General features: G+C 37.0%; 1 protein-coding gene across 4 annotated transcripts in view; it reads left to right on the top strand.

Annotated features, from left to right (window-relative positions):
• The window catches only part of LOC139952429 (laminin subunit alpha-2-like), a 147,182-nt gene that overhangs the window by 60,710 nt on the left and 67,820 nt on the right, over positions 1 to 18,652 (top strand). For all 4 annotated transcript variants that reach the window (XM_071951557.1, XM_071951555.1, XM_071951556.1 and 1 more), the window contains exons 13-35: positions 771 to 1,000; positions 1,981 to 2,092; positions 2,624 to 2,737; positions 4,368 to 4,495; positions 5,089 to 5,175; positions 5,791 to 6,008; positions 6,179 to 6,285; positions 6,637 to 6,820; positions 7,527 to 7,663; positions 8,208 to 8,272; positions 8,730 to 8,892; positions 9,401 to 9,541; positions 10,294 to 10,473; positions 10,969 to 11,148; positions 12,349 to 12,470; positions 12,766 to 12,883; positions 13,692 to 13,805; positions 14,157 to 14,284; positions 15,714 to 15,803; positions 16,448 to 16,647; positions 17,235 to 17,377; positions 17,896 to 18,003; positions 18,435 to 18,546. In XM_071951557.1, the coding sequence (XP_071807658.1) occupies positions 771 to 1,000; positions 1,981 to 2,092; positions 2,624 to 2,737; positions 4,368 to 4,495; positions 5,089 to 5,175; positions 5,791 to 6,008; positions 6,179 to 6,285; positions 6,637 to 6,820; positions 7,527 to 7,663; positions 8,208 to 8,272; positions 8,730 to 8,892; positions 9,401 to 9,541; positions 10,294 to 10,473; positions 10,969 to 11,148; positions 12,349 to 12,470; positions 12,766 to 12,883; positions 13,692 to 13,805; positions 14,157 to 14,284; positions 15,714 to 15,803; positions 16,448 to 16,647; positions 17,235 to 17,377; positions 17,896 to 18,003; positions 18,435 to 18,546 (3,181 nt within the window). The remainder of the gene's footprint in view (positions 1 to 770; positions 1,001 to 1,980; positions 2,093 to 2,623; positions 2,738 to 4,367; positions 4,496 to 5,088; positions 5,176 to 5,790; positions 6,009 to 6,178; positions 6,286 to 6,636; positions 6,821 to 7,526; positions 7,664 to 8,207; positions 8,273 to 8,729; positions 8,893 to 9,400; positions 9,542 to 10,293; positions 10,474 to 10,968; positions 11,149 to 12,348; positions 12,471 to 12,765; positions 12,884 to 13,691; positions 13,806 to 14,156; positions 14,285 to 15,713; positions 15,804 to 16,447; positions 16,648 to 17,234; positions 17,378 to 17,895; positions 18,004 to 18,434; positions 18,547 to 18,652) is intronic.

Genomic DNA, 18,652 nt, shown 5'->3' with positions numbered 1-18,652 from the left:
TTTCCAAGTAGAAGTTAATCACTTTTGTTTCCAAACAGCAGTTTGAGTCTTGTTCGATTGAAATTTGTCTACTACCGCGAAGTAGATTTATCAGATGTTCGGGGAGACTTCTCAGTTCTAAAAAGAACTGTCCTTCTTTTAACTACTTCCCGGGCGGAAGGTGTAGAAAATTGGCTTGGACTACTACTTTAACTTACTGCACTAACGCAGAGTCAGTTCTAGATTTTGTCTCAATGTTTTGACTAGCTTGCTCTAGTCCATGCTCTAGTCATCATCAGGAGACTGAAGAGATAAGACAGAAGTGGGCTTATTTATAGGGGTTCAGAGGATCCACTGTAGAGTCAATCAATGCTCTGATTGGTTGTGTGGTTGGCGGGCTCAGGGCTATTGTTAGGGTTGCCCATTGTGTGAGAAACCTCTCGGGTGTAGTGAGGCGTGTCAGTAGGTTGGGGGTTGTTAGAGGAGGAGGGTGGTAGGATAGTATGCCAAATGCTGCTGATGATATAACCGATAGATCTTTTGGCACAGTGTCGTGTCTGTGTATTTCGATAGCTTCCCTGATACACTGTGTACCCTGTGTATGTTGATACCTCAATATGCAATGCCTCACATCCTATATCCTGTAAAACTTGATCTAATTTGTTAAGCATCAGACCATGGTTTAACAATTTAGTGCATTTTTATGCTTTGTATTTTTTAATTTTTTATTTGCACACATTTATATTTTATTTTTCAACTAAATCTGTTCACGAATTTTTTTTTCAAATTAGGGAAACGGCATCACCATCTACAAGAACTCCCTGGTAGTCATGCCGGATACCAAGGAGACCGTTATCATTACAATGACTGAAAAGGATTGGCACCGGCTGACCTCTGGCACCGACCTTGAGGACGGGTCAAGAGGGCGAGTAGCGACCCAAGATGACTTTATGTCCGTTCTGAGCGGGATGAGTAAGATGATGATTCGAGCTGTGTACAGTTCTCGTCTCGTTGAATCAAGGTGAGAATCCAAGAGCAAAAAAAAAACCAAACAAACAAAAAGAAAGATTTTTCATATAGCATTTTACATTTAAAATCTCAAACCGCTGAACAGTATTTACATATTATAAACATTAAGCTTAAAAGAGTTAAGCAAAGGTACAGCAAGATTACATTATTGTAAAATAAGACCGACACAAAAACAAATAACAATACAACAATGAGATAAAACAATAATAGAGACAATCAACACATCTCTTGTTTGTTTTTAAAGCCTTCCATGACCAGATGCCATTATATATCAAGGATTGCTTTACCTTTCATAACTCATCCCGCCCTTATCTTCGCTCCTCTCGAGACCCATTTTTGCTTACCATTCCTAGGACCCGTAGCAAATCTGGTGATCGCACATTCACTGTTACTGCATTCACAGAATGGAACAACATCCCTCCTTTCATTTAAGCCGCAAAATCCACAGACCAATTAAAAAAAATTCTGAAAACACATCTCTTCCCTGTTTAAGCTTTTCTCTTTTTCTCATTCTTTTCAAACATTGTGTATGTAGCTTTTCTGATAAGATTTTGTTGTTTATTGTGCATTTTCTGTTTTGTAAGCGCTGTGATATAGTTTTCTATGGGGAGCGTTTCTAAATACCTGTTATTATTATATGCAAAATTCTCATTAATTTTTGTGTATTGCCAACTTTAATAAGATATACATGTTTACAGGTTGGCCATATAAATTAATAGTATAAAGATGGTGATGGTGACAAATTTCCCTTGACTTTCTGTCCAAAGCCCTATGTTTGAAATCAGTGAAAGTATTTTGTTCTTGTGGCTCCAATGACCAATGATTTTGAATTATTTTTTAAAGACTATTTTATGTATAATATTTTGAGGCACAGAAATTGTGATGATATTCTTCCTATTTTATAAAGAATTTTTATGGAATATCAAATTACCCTCATTAAATCAGTAAATTTATTTAATTTATTTTGATTAGATTGAGTGACGTGTCTCTAGAAATCGCATCTGAGGCAGCTACCGATCCGGGTGTCTTCACCAGCATTGAACAATGTCAGTGCCCAGCATCCTATGAAGGACTCTCATGTGAGGTAAGACGTTACAAATATATTTGCTCCATAATGAGTTTAAAGACAGTGGACACTAATGGTAATTGTCAAAGACCAGTCTTCTCACTCGGTGTATCTAAACATATGCATCAAATAATAAACCTGTGAAAATTTGGACTCAATTGATCATCAAAGTCATAGGAGAATAAAGGAAGAAAAAACACCCTTGTTGCACAAATTTGTGAGCTTTCAGATACACACGTTAAATAACAGAGTGAGAAATGACCTCTTTTTCAAAAACTACATTACTTCAGAGGGAGCTGTTTCTCACAATGTTTTACACTATTAACAGCATACTATCTTTATGTATGTTTTTTTTTTGCAAGCTCAGCAGAAATATTAAAATTTGGTTTTATGGGCAATTTCCATTTTAAGATTCACCGTAAAGTTCCAATAGATAGAGCCCTGCCAAGTTATTTTTTCTATTAAAAGTCAACTTCTTTTTCCCGTTAAACACATAACTGCCTTTCTACCTTCCAACTCAATTTTCTTTTTCTCTGTTTTAATTTAAAGACCTGTGTTGTTGGACACCGTCGTGTAAACGGCGTACTCTTGAACGGTGCATGTGAGCCTTGCCAATGCAACAACCACGCTACAGAGTGCAGCGATTTTAACGGAGAATGTTTTGTAAGTCCTTTTTTTGTTTCAATCGTCAAATTTGTTTTTCCTATCAGGGTGTTTTGGCAGTGAGAACAGACTTTCTGCTTGTTGTCACTTATACACTCTTGCTATATGCATAAGTGTAGGACAGAAAGCCATTCTGACAGCTTTACTACGCATATTGCATCTCTTTGGAATTCCTTGCCTGGTGCATGTTTTCCTCCGCCCAACAATCTAGACTGTTTTAAAAAGAATATCACTTCAGCTCCCCTGAGAAATGTTTATCTTATATTTTCTTCTATGTAAACACAGGGTTGCTTTTAGCTTTGTTTGGGGCCAAAACCCCCCCACATAAAACCATTGCATAAAAAACAATGTTAAGACGAAATATCCTAATGAAATGGCAATAACTAATTGAGTACAAAAATGTTTCCAAAGCTCATCTCTGTTCATGAACCCTCACATACTTTTCATACTTCCGTCTGAGAGAGCTTGTTAATATCCACAGTACATATCCGAATGATTAACAAATGTAAACATTTATAGAGCAATAAGGTAATCAAACTTATCACTAGTTCAGACTTTGTCATAAAGTGTTCCAATTCCCCTAATCATAACATTGTTGATAGAGATCAGGTTTTTATTGGAGAGGATATAAAACCTGACAGATTATACGGATAATGTTTGTCTTTAGCGCAGACTAAGCAAAGAAAACGTGTTGATACAAATTTTTAATCAATGTATGCTTTACAAAACAAAATGTCACCTCAGAATAAAAAGTACAACAGCTTTGCAACATTTTCGGCAGATAAGAAACAGATTATGAATGTTTTATTTTGGACGAGTTGCCTGTTTCTATGCTCTAGTGTTCAATACATAGGTTAAACAGACCAACCTAAGAAATTATCATCTTTATTGGTAGTCATTTTTTCAGCAGTCGATTGAAAATAAATAAAAAACTGAGGGAGGCAAAAAGCTCACAGAAAAAGCAAGAGATTAACAGTGAACAAGGAAAAAAGGGGGTGGGGTTGGGAAAGGGGATGAGTGAACCACAAGCAGTTTAAACCACAAAAGAGGGAGAAAATGTGTTTGATTAATGAACAAGAATAAATGATATAGTGAAGGCGCAGCGGTAACACCATGTAATGATAATCTCTTAAAGGGTCTAGGTACTTTTTGTAGGAAAAAAAAACCACACAATGTCCACAGATTTACACTAAACTTACACAGTTTGAAGATACTGATAGTAGAAAGCTTCCCTGAAAGTATTACTTGCTGCGGTGCTGTAGTTTTTGAGAAGTGAGTAAAACAATGTCATGAAAATGGTTTTTGTTTCAGTGATCATGAGACGAAAATTATTTTAGCATGTAAAAACATATTTTCATGACATTGTTTTACTCATTTCTCAAAAACTACAGCACCTCAGCAACTAATATTTTAAGGTATCAATATATTATCTTCCAACTGTGTAAGTTTGTTGGAAATTGTGTTTTGTGTTACAAAAAGTACCCAAATCCTTTAATGAGTTTGGGGCAGTTCTGAAAGAGAACCGTTGGTTTCAACTCGACGTTTCAATCATGCTGTAAATGAAATGAATGGTTTATATTGTGATATTTTATGAAATATTGACGTCTATACTTGTGGTATTTCTTGGTAGGATTGTCAGCACAATACGACAGGACCCCACTGTGAGTTTTGCGCAGCTGGATTTTATGGTTTCCCACTCCAGGGAACGTCAACCGACTGTCGGCAATGTGCATGTCCTCTCCTCAACCCCAAAAATAAGTAGGTTTCAAGTAAATATCTGTTGATAATCACTCTTGAAATTAGTGGCAATAAAACCCTTGGTTAGGAGTCTACAACAGCTTTTGATCATATTAAACATTTTGAGAAACATTTCACTTCAAAGATTGTAATGTAAAAATGTCTCAGTTTTGATGTCCCTCAAAATTTGAATCTTAGAAGCATTACTGTCAGTTATGTTTCAATTCTTGGTCCGTTCTTGCTTACCCATGAAAAATTTGCTTTAAAAAAAAAGCAGAAAAAACTTTCTGCTTAACAGCTTTGTATGAAATTGGGCTCAGGTGTATTGCTTGATCGTTGCTAAGGCATATTCTGCTTTTTTGCTGTTGTGGCTAAAAAAAGGGAGCAGTCAAATTTATGTTCCTCAAATAATGGGGACTTTTTCAGGATCCTAGGTAACAGCATATTTACCAGGTAAATCCATGATTCTCAGTAATGTGCACAAGCTCAGAGCTTCGTAACAATGGAAGTTTACCCAGTAAGTCTGATGCCACCTAGCATTCCAAAGTCTTGTATTTAGATGAGTCTTATGTTGTTCTCCAACTCTGTCTTATTTGGCTTAATTTCTTTTCCAGTTTCAGCCCTAGCTGTGTGTTTGATATCAACTTTGGCTATGTATGCGAGGATTGCCCAGTTGGATTCACAGGCCCAAGATGTGAGCGGTAAGGGGTATAGATTTAAAGGGCTTATGAATGTTTTTTTTTATTTAGTAAAAATGTTGAGACCAATTAAGAAGTTAATGATGAGAGGTCCATTTGATCCACAAAGTATAAATTTTAAGGGCTTATGAATGTTTCTATAGCTATTCAAAATGTTTAGACCATATGAGTTATAACGAGAAGTCCCCTCAACCCACAAAGCGAAAGTAGTTAATAAGCGGGGCGGTTTATTTTAAAAATAAGAAATTCTGAAAAACTTACTCCGGGGCAGTAGAGAAGTCCTCCTGAATTCAAACTGTACTCTATGGCAGAAGAATATAGACCGACAAGTTTTCAAAAGTACATAATCTACCCAGCTGGTAGATATACACATTGTGTTAACCGTAAACCAAATACATTGATACCTCACCATGCAATGCCTCAAATCCCACATTTTTTATAATGTACTTTTCCCAATGATTTAGTTTCCATTTATCTAAACAAATATTTACACAGTGTGCCACCTTGAAAGCCAACCTCAAACTAAAAATCAGCACAAAATATTATTTAGAATTAATTCACGCTTTCCACAACCTGATTCCCTCGAATAACGTCTCTGTTTGCTTTTCCCGTTCTAAGATGTGCTGACGGTCACTATGGTAACCCTCTGGAAGTGGGAGGAGTTTGTCAACCTTGTGCATCTTACTGTAACAATAACATCAATCCGGACATCCCTGGTAGCTGTAACACGTTTACCGGTGAATGCTTAATATGTATTGACGATACGTCGGGATTCCACTGCGAACATTGTCGAGATGGTTTCTTTGGGGATGCTGTGGTGGCCAAAAACTGTCAAGGTATTGTGTTTGCAATTAATTTTGTATGTGATTAAATTTGAAAGAAAGAGAGCATTAAGGATCATACCCTTGTGCAATTTTTTCAATCTCCAAGAAATAAGAGTCAAATTGTCTAATAACTGAACGATTTTAAAATTATTTATTTTTTTGTGTGAATGAATATCCCATAGCTTGCTACTGTGATAGTTTAGGAGCATTCACTTCATACTGCGACCGTGAAACTGGACAATGTGACTGCAAGGCCAACGTAATTGGAATTCCTTGCGATCAGTGTGCTGTAAGTAAACAAATAATTCTTACCTTTGATTTTTTAAAGGCAGTGGACACTGTTGGTAATTACTCAAAATAATTATTAGCATAAAACCTTTCTTGGTGACGAGTAATGGGGAGAGGTTGATGGTATAAAACATTGTGAGAAATGGCTCCCTCTGAAGTGCCATATAGTTTCCGAGAAAGAAGTAATTTTCCATGAATTTGATTTCGAGACCTCAGATTTAGAACTTGAGGTCTCAAAATCAACTATCTAAATGCACACACCTTGGTGTGACAAGGGTGTTTTTTTTCTTTCATCATATCTCTCAAGTTCGATGACCGATTGAATTTCTTGTTTCATTTTACCCTCATTTAGCGAGGTTACTGGAATCTAGAGTCCACTCTAGGCTGCCAGACATGTGATTGCAATCCTGTAGGCTCATTGGATGAGTATTGTGATGTCATCAGCGGACAGTGTCGATGTAAGCCCGGGGTAACAGGAATGCGATGCAGCGAGTGTGAGTTTGGGTTCTGGAACTTCAGTCGCACTGGATGCCAGGGTAAGTGAAGATAGAGTAAACGTGTTTGCCTTTACATACAATCATCTTGAATGAATCATATTCAACATTTTCCCCCTAATTTGGGGAATTATAATCTTAACTATTAACTATTTTTTGCATTTATACCCTCGGTCCATTTGGTTGGTAAGTTGTTTGCAACAGCTAATTTTATTTTCTGAATTATAATCTTGATACATCATAGTGAACCCCTTTCTTATCTTTTACTTGCGCTAAACACACAGAACCTACGGCTTTTCCTTCCATCCAAAGTAGAAAAGACAGGCGTGCCAGAGTCGCGCCGAACCAAATAGATTAGGAGTGCTCTAGGTCGACCCAAATAACCTTTTGTTGTTTCAGACAGGTGAACTTAAAATAACATTTACATTGGCTCAGCTCATGACAAGATCAACGTCTGAAACCAAGGCGCTCCAGAGTCGTTCCGAACGACTGCAACAGTCGGCCTTTCGACTGTTGCAGACGTTGAATGTACTTAATTCAGAATTTTGTTCAGCACGACTCTGGAGCTCCTGTCTGAAACAAGTGTATCTATTTGAAATGAGCAATGGTGATTGATGGAGTTTCAAGGTTCAAGGTTCAAGTTTCTTTTTATTTCCACAGTATCAAAAGAAAAAAAAAAAAAAAAAAAAAAAAGAGATAGAGAATAACTTTATAATTGCTTTGCTTTCTTTTTAAAACTTCCACACAGCTTGTGAGTGTCAATTGGGCAATAAATGGTGTAACTCTATTACTGGTCAGTGCACCTGCCCACCTAATACTGTAGGTCAGCAGTGCGAGAGGTGTGATCAAGACCACTGGGGTTATGATATATACACAGGATGCAAGGTATGTGGGTGATGCTGCTCCTAACCCTAACAGGGCAGGGGGGCAGGGGGAGGGGGCAGGGGCCAGGGGCGGGGAAGGGGCCAGCGAAGGGGCCAGCAAGATGGGGCAGGGATTGTCTGACATTTTTTTTCTCATAAAAAATAAAAAATACATTTAAATATACAACTTTAAAAAGAAGGTAGTACAAAAATTAATACTGCGCACACATATTGATCATTCATTGCTTGCAGAGTAGGCTTGGAAAAAAAAATGAAAAAAGGAGGGGCTGGAAGTAAGGGGGAAAAAAGGGGGAAAAGGCTTTTTGGAAATATGGCCGGGATTATTAAAACCCAGTTGGATGACATCAATCAATGCATTAAGCGGTTTCAAGTTTATTTTCAAATTGTGCAGACCATATCCCCTCTAAGAAAAAGTTTTTTTTTGAATGGGCTTGATTTGTAGTGATATCCCTATAATTGGAAACTGTTATTTAATCATTTTCATTTGATTTGTCTGTTAAGTTGAAATAAAAGAACTAATGAATAGTTTTGGTTTTCTTTATCAGCCATGTTACTGTAGTACAGCAGGTTCATCATCATCTCAATGTGATCCGACTAATGGTCAATGCAGGTAAGAACACAGTTCTAATTTATTTTATTTTGTTTATTTATTTCATACAACATCCACAGCACAAGCGCCAAAAATGGATGGACAACATTTTCAGTAATTCACAATAAAATACCATAGAAAGTACACAATAGATTTATAACTAACACTATATCACAACAATTGACAAGAAGACACAGGCTCACGCCTGGGCAGCCGTTCCTAACATGGGTTCGATTTAGGATGATAGAAATATGAAAATTATTATAAATATTGACTTTGTGGGGACAATTCAAGTAAACTTAAAAGTACTGGTGGTGACTTTGAATATTAGAGATAAACACATATATTTAGTCCTTCAATATGCATTGCAAACACTCAGGTTTCTCAGAGCAAGAAAAAACCCTACTTTTTAGAACTTTGAATATGAGAGATAAGCTCAAAAGTTTTTGATTTGTTTTTGTTTTGTTTGGTAAACTAGCTGCCTGAAGAAGTTTGTCGGACAGAAGTGTGACGAGTGTCCGTTTGGCTATCGCGATTACCCGCGCTGTAAACGCTGTAAATGTGATGGGATAGGACGGGACCCTACATCCTGCCAGAACGGAATGTGTTCCTGCGCTGATGACGGCCAATGTGTCTGCAAGGTAAGCACCTGTATTGAGCTCTCAAAACTTGTGATTTGTTTGAATCGGGTGAGGGGGGAAGGGGGGAGCCTCACCAATTATTTATCTAGTTCTTTTATTTCTAATGATTATAATAAAATGGGAAATGGGGTGGAACAAAGAATGGTTTATTTGAGCGAGATTTGAACAAACAACCTCCACAAGTGCGTCCCCTTAAGGTGATCCCTTGGCTGCCGCTTCCCAGGTTGTATCATAATGTTACGTGTGATCCTTGGCTACACTGCAGCTAACGGTTTTCAAAGTGGTACCCTCAAATAGAGATATTGACAAAGATAATAATTTTGAGGTTAGTGGTTCAAATCCCGCCCTAGTTTATTTTTCTTTGTTCAACCTTAAATCAAATCAAATTTGTGTTCATTCTTTTTTTTGTTTCACTTCCTAACAGGAATTGTAAACAATTTAACTTTTTGGAGGTTCTTTCCCCAGCCAGTTTCCCTTGTGGTTTATTATTTGTATGTATTTTTCCCAGGCCAATGTGAGGGGGAGGAAATGTGACAAGTGTCAAGCCAACAGTTTCAGTCTGCAGCCGGCGTTATCTGAAGGATGCACTAGCTGCTTCTGCTTTGGAATCACTGATGACTGCCGACAAACCAACTACATCAGGAAACAGGTGAAATATCTCTCTGCGCTCTTTATTAAGCTTGGGCGATACCACGATATTATCGAATATCGCGATACTAATTTGGAAACGATGATATCGGATTGATTGGGTTTTAATCGAAATACCGATACAATAATATCACGATATATCGCGATGTATTTCCTAGCTGGGTCGAGACATCTTGCACCCCATAGGTTTGGAGTAAAACCAGATGAATAGGTCATTAGAACACTTCTCTTATGCTATGACTGTCTCTTCTACAACTTTCACTTGGAGTTTGAAGACTGATGATGTCAAATTTAATTAATCGCGATTATACTGAATATCATAATATATTTTCGGCGATATATCGTGAATAAAAAAAAACGATATCGCCCAAGCTTACTCTTTATGATAAATATTATTAATAAAACAGTATTTATTTAGCGCAATATGAATTGGCATTCCTCAAAGCACTTAACAGCAAAATGAAAAGCATTACAAGAAAACAAAAAAAACGATATATTCCCCAATTAAAGCCCAAAACAAATAATTAAAAAATTAGGCCAGACCAGCCGTTACCTAAATGAAACCATTAAAAATACTACAATCAAAGATTAGTTTGTTAGAGAAAAAAAGAAGGGCATCACTGAAACATGTTTAACACCCCCACGTGATGCCCTCTCGACCAATCAGAATGGATAAACTGTCTTAGGTATTTACGAATTTATTGTTGTATAAAACGCGCTTTATAAGAAATATTTATTATTATCTTTAAACAGCTACGGATGTCTTCTCGAACCAATGACTTTTCCGTCAGCGATGTATTTCACAGTGTTCCTACACAACGAGGAGTGACGTTCACCACGGAGCGTGTTGATCTCAACGCTACAGAAGCTTTTATTACTCTCAACGTACAGGAACTATACTGGAATCTACCCATTGCTTTCATTGGTAACAAGGTAAGATTCTTAAAAACACTTTGTTCGAATTTTTTTTGCTCATCGAAATGACCTTGACCTAGTTTCTTCAAATTTTATAAGTATTTCATTTTGATTATTATCATATATCATTAAATTTCACATAATTTGCTCTTCGAAAAATCTACCCTGCGGTAGAACATATACAAGACAAGATCTCACAAGAATCTACCTAGCAAGAAGATATACACATTGTGTTTCTGCAAACCAAATATACAATAATTTGCTTTTTTGTGAATTTTACTGTGTGAAGATTTAAGTTTTGTTTAACAGTTCTTGTAAAAATGTTGAGCTAAGCATAATTTTAGTTACTTATATATGTTATCACTTTTTATAGGTGTCTGAGAACTAAAGAAGGATATTTGGAAAAGTTTACCGGCACTCCCAAAATTTGATCCACCAATTCATTTTCTATTTTTTTCTCTGTTTTACGTAGATTTTCACTGAGATGCATTTTTTTCTCTCTCTACGCACTAGGTGTCTTCATATGGAGGGTTTCTTAACTTCACCGTTGCATACCGATTAAGACCGCCGACTGTGACCCCGTTAGAATCAACCATAGACATCAAGATTCTTGGGACCCGTTACTCAATCATCATGGACATCCCTGAACCTCCTCAAGACGATCGTCAAGCAATGAGCATCAAACTTCTAGAAGTAAGGGAGCCCTCTCAGACAATCTGTTTGTGATATTGAATTGATTTGAAATTTCATTTTTGTTTTATCCTTATACAAGAAGCAATCCTTGCTTCACTTGGTAGATGTCTTCTCTTTTACTGCCTGTCCTCCTTTTTTATATCTTGATGTATCCCCCTTTTTACTGTTTTCCAATCCAGATGTATATATTTATATATTTAATGTTTTGAAGAGTTTTGTCCTTTACTTATAAATTATTTGTATTTTTGTATTTTTATGTGAATTGCCAAAAAAATAATAAAAATAATAAAAAATAATAATGTCATCAAGGACCAGTGTCTTCACTTGGTGTATCCCAACATATATGTGTAAAATAACAAGCCTGTGAATTTTTGGGCTCAACTGGTCATCAAATTTACAAGAGAATTATGAAAGAAAAAACATTCTTGCTTTGAATCATGTGCTTTCAGATGCCAGAGAAAGGCTCCTTTCTTGAAGACTTTCTCAGACTCAATATTGGGGCTTTTTTCTTCTCTTTTTTTTTGAAACAGGACACTCATTTTTGATGTTCAAAGGTTCAACATACACTTTCATAAATTCACTTTTACTTTAGGTAAAGTAAATGTTGAATCAACTTTAAAAAAATAACTTGTACAAGTCTGATGCTTTCATTGTCAAGAGTAAAAAACTAAGGGTACTTTAACCATTTTAGCTTTTGGAAAAGTAAATGTTGAATCAACTTAAAGCTGTTATACACTTTCGGTAAACAGTATTGTCCAAGTCCCACACTTCGTGTATCACAACTTATATATAAAATAACAAACCTGTGAAAATTTAGGCTAAATCGGTCATCGGAGTCGGGAGAAAATAACGGGAAAACCCACTCTTGTTTCCGCGCATTTCGCCGTGTCATGTCATGTGTTTGAAATAAATCCGTAATTCTCGCTATCGAGAATTGATATTGTTTTAATGTTTTCTCAAAAAGTAAAGCATTTCATGGAACAATATTTCAAGCGAAGTCTTTCACCATTACCTTCTGTAAACCCTGAAAATTATTTGTAAATCTGTGATTTTTTTTATTTTTTTTTCTGTACCGAAAGTGTATAATGGCTTTAACAAAAATAAATTGTACAAATTTGATGCTTTCATTTTCATGAGGAAGCAATTTTAGGGTACTTAAAAAAATAGATTGTTATTTTTGTTTTTTGCTTTATTTCTCAGCACAATTTCCGACTCCAGCCGTCTGGAAGACAACCGACTAGAGAGGAGTTTATGATGGTCCTTCAAGACATCAAAGCTTTTCTCATAAGAGCCACTTATGGACCAGACACCGTCTCCGCTCTGTGAGTAAATCTTAGACATTCGATTACTTTCCTTATGTCATCAGTAAGGAAGTTTAGTGCCACATAAAAACAACTTTTCCAGTGCTGAGAATTCTGTTCCTAAATGAATTCTTGAACTCCAGGGGTTACCAAAACATGTTATAATGCCACCATTCCTTCATACCTCAGAATTTGTATCCAAGTTTCATATTGTTTTTGTTAACGGTGAATCTCACCCCTGCAAATTGCATAACTACCAATCCTGATAGCTTTATATTTGTGTTTTCATAAGAGCTTGGTATGGATTGATTTACAGAATCGATGATGTAGTGTTGGAAACTGCTGGTCCTTCAAGGGGTGACATCAGTGGTGAGCAAGCGATAGGAGTAGAGCAGTGTGATTGTCCAACGGGGTACACAGGGCTGTCGTGTGAGGTAAATACTCAAACGTCTTGAAACCCAGAGGTGGATTTCACAAAGCGTTTAGGACTGGTCTTATCTCAAGTTAGGACCAGTTACTTGTCCTAACTTGGGACTATCCATGCAATTTGTATATCTCCTAGGACTAGTCCTAACTTAGGACTAGTCCTAACTCTTTGTGAAATCACAAACTGATTCTAACTAGTAACTGTTTCGGTCATCGGCTTTTATTAACCAATGGCAAATTCAACCAAACACTTATTGGTTACGAACGCTAAAACGCACCCCTAAAGATCTTGACCAATATCTTAAATGTGGACATCTAAAAGTTTGTGGTAACACAATCTCCACTTGACTTGTGTTACTTCTTCAGACAAAAATAAATTTTAAATCAGCTTTTTTTCCTGAAGACGGACAGTTCAAACCCTTTTCGTCTGACTTATACTCACTACAACAACGAGCGCTTTGTATCCTTAGGAAAAAGCGCTATATAAATGGTATTATTATTTATTATTATTATTATTACAACCACCCAAAACGAGAACGGTAACAGAACCTTCACAGTCACTGCAGCAAGCGAGTGGAACAATCTACCCCTTTTGTTCAAAATGCTAACTCAACAGACCATTTCAATAAGACGATTAAAACGTATCTCTTTCAGCATATAATCAATTTATTTAAGCAGATTTGACTTCAATTAACTTATTCATTTTCTTTACTTGTTGAATATTGTTAGCACTGTGATTTTGTTTACTAAAAGCAAAAGTACTGGATCATGTTTTTTCTAGTTTGTTGATGCAACGTTTTTGTTCATTTCCCCCAGCGTTGTGATGCAGGTTACTTTCGGCTGGCTGAAGGGGAGTTTCTGGGTAGATGTCGTCCCTGTGTCTGTTTCGGACATTCAGACACATGTGACGACAGAACTGGGCAGTGTGAGGTAACGTCATTATAAGTCATAATATTAATTTGGATAAATGGAAACTTGCATCGGGGATAAAGATCCTATAGAATTCAAACTGCCTCTAGCACTGGGCAATCTCGGTGGTGTACAGTTGGTAAGAAACTGCTCTAGAATTGCAAGGGTCGTAGGTTTGAATCCCTCCCAAGTAATATGACTATGGTTTATTTTCACAGGACTCGGGAAAGTACTGAGTATTCAGTGCTAACACACATCAGCGTATGGGGTTAAAAAATAAAACAAAAAATCTACAAAAACTTTGTGAAGAGTGAAATGAAATCATTTATAGATTCATACATTATGATTATGTTGTATTTTGTTGTTATTCAGGACTGCCAGCACAACACAACAGGGCAACAGTGTAATCTTTGTGAGGATGGTTTCTATGGCGATGGGACAGCAGGCACGTCAACAGACTGCACTCAGTGCGCCTGCCCGTCACTAGACGCCGATAATAAGTAAGGCTTATGCTGAATGGGCATCAAGGAAACTTAAAAAGACTTGGAAATTTAAAAAAGGAACATTTTGAAACACAGTGGAAGAGATAAAAAATACTACAGGTTATTTAAAGGCACTGGGGTGGATTTCACAAAGGTAGTCCTAACTTAGGACTAGTCCTAGGCAATGCTAAGAGATAGGACCAGTCCTAACTTAGGACTAGTCCTAGGCAATGCTAAGAGATAGGACCAGTCCTAAGTTAGGACTAGTCCTAGGCAATGCTAAGAGATAGGACCAGTCCTAACTTAGGACTAGTCCTAGGCAATGCTAAGAGATAGGACCAGTCCTAACTTAGGACTAGTCCTAGGCAATGCTAAGAGATAGGACCAGTCCTAAGTTAGGACTAGTCCTAGGCAATGCTAAGAGATAGGACCAGTCCTAACTTAGGACTAGTCCTAGGCAATGCTAAGAGATAGGACCAGTCCTAACTTAGGACTAGTCCTAGGCAATGCTAAGAGATAGGACCAGTCCTAACTTAGGACTAGTCCTAGGCAATGCTAAGAGATAGGACTGGTCCTAAGTTAGGACTAGTCCTAGGCAATGCTTAGAGATAGGACTGGTCCTAAGTTAGGACTAGTCCTAGGCAATGCTAAGAGATAGGACTGGTCCTAAGTTAGGACTAGTCCTAGGCAATGCTAAGAGATAGGACTGGTCCTAAGTTAGGACTAGTCCTAGGCAATGCTAAGAGATAGGACTGGTCCTAAGTTAGGACTAGTCCTAGGCAATGCTAAGAGATAGGACTGGTCCTAATGTAGGATGAGTGTCTGGTCTTAACTTAGGACCAGTCCCATCTCTTAGCATTGCTTAGGACTAGTCCTAAGTGATTTCACAAAGGTAGTCCTAACTCCTAACTTAGGACTAGTCCTAGGCAATGCTAAGAGATAGGACCAGTCCTAAGTTAGGATGAGTTACTGGTCCTAACTTAGGACCAGTCCTATCTCTTAGCATTGCTTAGGACTAGTCCCAAGTTAGGACTACCTTTGTGAAATCCACCCCTGGACGCCTTTGGTTATTGTCAAAGACAAGTATTCTCACTTGGCGTTTCCCAATGTGTGCATATCAACCAAAAAATCTGTGACAATTTTGACTCAATTGGTCATCGAAAGTGGAAGAGAATGATGAAAAAAACAAAAAACACCCTCGTTGCACAAATTTGTGTGTTTTCAGATGCCTAATAAAAGGCTCCAGGCATGAAGTCTTTTAATATTTGAGTGAAAGTTACCTCTTTCTCAAAAACTATGTTACTTCAGAGGGAGCCAATTTTCACAGTATCAACAACTCTTCACTGTTCGTTGCCAAGTAGGTTTTTATGCTGACACTTATTTTGAGTAATTACCAATATTGCCCAGTGCCTTTAAAACTCTTTTTTTTTGTCCCCCTTCCGAACAGTTTCAGTTCAACCTGTGTTTTAGACTCAGTGGACGGCAGACACACTTGCACTGACTGTCAGCAAGGCTATGTCGGCAGATATTGTCAAAGGTAAGATTTACATTTAAAGGATTTGGGTACGTTTTCAAAATGTCCATAGATTTACACAAACTTATAGGGTTTGAAGATAATGATAGTGGAAAGCTTCCCTTCAAATATTACCTACTGGGGTGCTGTAGTTTTTGAGAAATTAGTAAAACAATATAATGAAAAAATGTTATAAATGCTAAGACTGATTTTTTGTCTCATGAGACGAAAATTATTTACATGACATTGTTTTACTCATTACCCCAAAACTACAGCACCTCAGCGTAATATTTTCACGGAAGCTTTCTACTATCGTTATATCCAAACTGTGTAAGTTTAGTGTAAATCTGTGGACATTGTGTTTTTTGTCCTACAAAAAGTACATAGACCCTTTAACATATTTATAGACAGTAAATGGTACAATTGTAACAACTAAAGCCAATTATTGGATAGGATTTGAACTGGTAATACAATATTCCCGGCTAACCCATAAAATCGGGCTATGTCATCTTTTTGACGGGTTTCTTTTGTTGTATTTGGAACGTCAAGGGAACTCATTAAGTGAAATGAATACCATTTGGCAAAAAAGAAATACGATAAAGTACTCGGTGCAAATCAAAACTAAAAAAATGTGACAAGGCTTTTTTCTTTTGCTTTCTTGTGCTCAGTTGCGATGATGGTTACTATGGCAACCCCAACACGCCCGGCGGTACCTGCCAGCCATGTGACTGTAACGTCTTTGGCTCGGTGTCCACAATCTGCGACAAGGGGACCGGGCTGTGTTTGTGTACAGAGGGAGTTACCGGTGAAAACTGCGACCAGTGTGATGAAGGATCGGGATATGTTGTCACGGAAACAGGATGCTCATGTAAGGATTGAAAAAATGTTTTCACTTCGATTCTAGAGTAAAACAGCCTGACTTGAAAAAAGCAAATAATAAGAAGATGTTTTGCCGTAAAGAAATTGCTCAAAACTTTACTGTTACTAGATGTATTTTCATTATTATATTCATTTCATTATTATTAAAACTTTGAAATGACCAAAAAAATAAGAAATATAAAATAAAAACCATAAATTTACCAAGAAATGATTTTATAAAAATAAACCAAAATGTTTGAGTGAGGCTGTTTTGCCATGGAAGAGCCGAGCAGATTAAATCAGTTTATTTTGAAAATAATAATAATAATAGTAATAATAATGGACACTTTTGCAGCGCCGGTATATCCGCTGCAAGCGGCTCTCACTGCGCTGCTCTACAAAAGAAGAAGTAATAAGCCCCAAAAAAATATAAGAAATTAACTTAACAAAAAGCTTCTCTATGAAGATGAGTTTTTAAACTGTTCTTGAATATGTTGAGTGATTTGGAGAGTTTCACAGTTTCTGGTAGGGAGTTCCAAAGCCTCTGTGCTGAGCTCTAAAAACTTCGCTGAAAAAGTTCTTGTTTTATTTTTCCAGCTTGTTATAACAACTGCACTGGTCTTTTGCTTACGGACCTTGATGATTTGGATGAACTTATGCTGGCTATTAACGTCTCCAAGATCCTCGTTGCACCATGGGGAAGACTTCAAGAGATTGAAAATGCTACAAAGCGTTTCAAGGTAATAGCGAGGTTTAGCTGCACGTTACACAAGCAAATATGTAATAGTGGACGTCAAAAAGTTGTGCTGTTTCTAGGTGATGTCGCCACTTTGGGCTTATTGCATGCTCACGTATGGCGTCTGCCTGCACGTACGTAGATGACGTGAAAAATTGTAACTTCACATATGCTTAAAGCGTGAGATTTTAACTACACAATTTTCTGACGTTCACGCGGAACGTGCAGCTAAACCTCCCTAATAAAAGAACATCTCTGCACTCTTCCTTCCCCTCTCTCCCACACCCATAAGATCCAAGAAAACATAATAGGTCTGTTTGGGTTTCACAATTCAAACATCTTTTGGTTACAGGGGCAGATTTCATAGAACAGTAATTTTGTCTGTAAACTGGCATTCTACCAACTGAACTATCTAGTCCCCATGTCTCCCTATTTGTTCAACCCCAAATCATTTTAGAAATTTACCCAGTGTGAAAAAAAATGAGATAAGACCTGGGGCCATTTGTTGTTTTTGTTTTGCAGGAGAAAGTCTTGCGCTACCAAGAAACCCTGAATGCCACAGAGAAACGTCTTCTCAGGCATCTTGACATCAGAGCCCTTCAGGAGGCAGCAGACAAACTTGAAACCAAGGTAACCACTTTCAAAATCATACCAAGAGACCGCTTTAGTTCTCCTTATCGTACAAAGTATTCATTCATTCATTCATTCATTCATTCATTCAGTAACATTTATTTAAATGCTGTCATTCAATACAATAATGCACATTTATGTCAAAATTACAAAGACAATATAGTATGAGGTATGATATAATTATTAGGTTCACAATGATTCAATAATAAGCCGCAAATGAATGAAAATATTTTAGGTATGGGGTTAAGCGATGTAATCAAGTTAGAGGTAGTCATTAGAACTGTGTTGGATTGTAAGAAGTAAAGAGAATCTACACCACTTTATTAATTCCTTTCCAACAAATATTTTCTTAGTTTTGTGTTTGTACAGAAAAAAGTTTTAGTTTGAGTAATTTTCAAATTCTAATCATTCCTTTTACCATTTTTTATTAGAGCAATAAGATTGTTGATGTTGCACACATACTGAACATGGAGACAATGAAAACCGCTGGACGAGCGTTGGAAATTGAGGCTAATTTCACTGCAATATCTCAGCACATACAAGGTATTGTATCTCAAATAAAAGCTTCTCAACTGTTTGCTTTTCTTCTATTTTTTTAATCTTGTTTATTTCACTCTCGATGAATAGAAATTACAATAGACCTTATGCA

The sequence above is a fragment of the Asterias amurensis genome, chromosome 20 (assembly GCF_032118995.1).
Source record: "Asterias amurensis chromosome 20, ASM3211899v1".
Classification (NCBI taxonomy): domain Eukaryota; kingdom Metazoa; phylum Echinodermata; class Asteroidea; order Forcipulatida; family Asteriidae; genus Asterias; species Asterias amurensis.
Note: the sequence above shows the minus strand (reverse complement) of the source record. Positions and strands in the feature narration are given on the sequence as shown.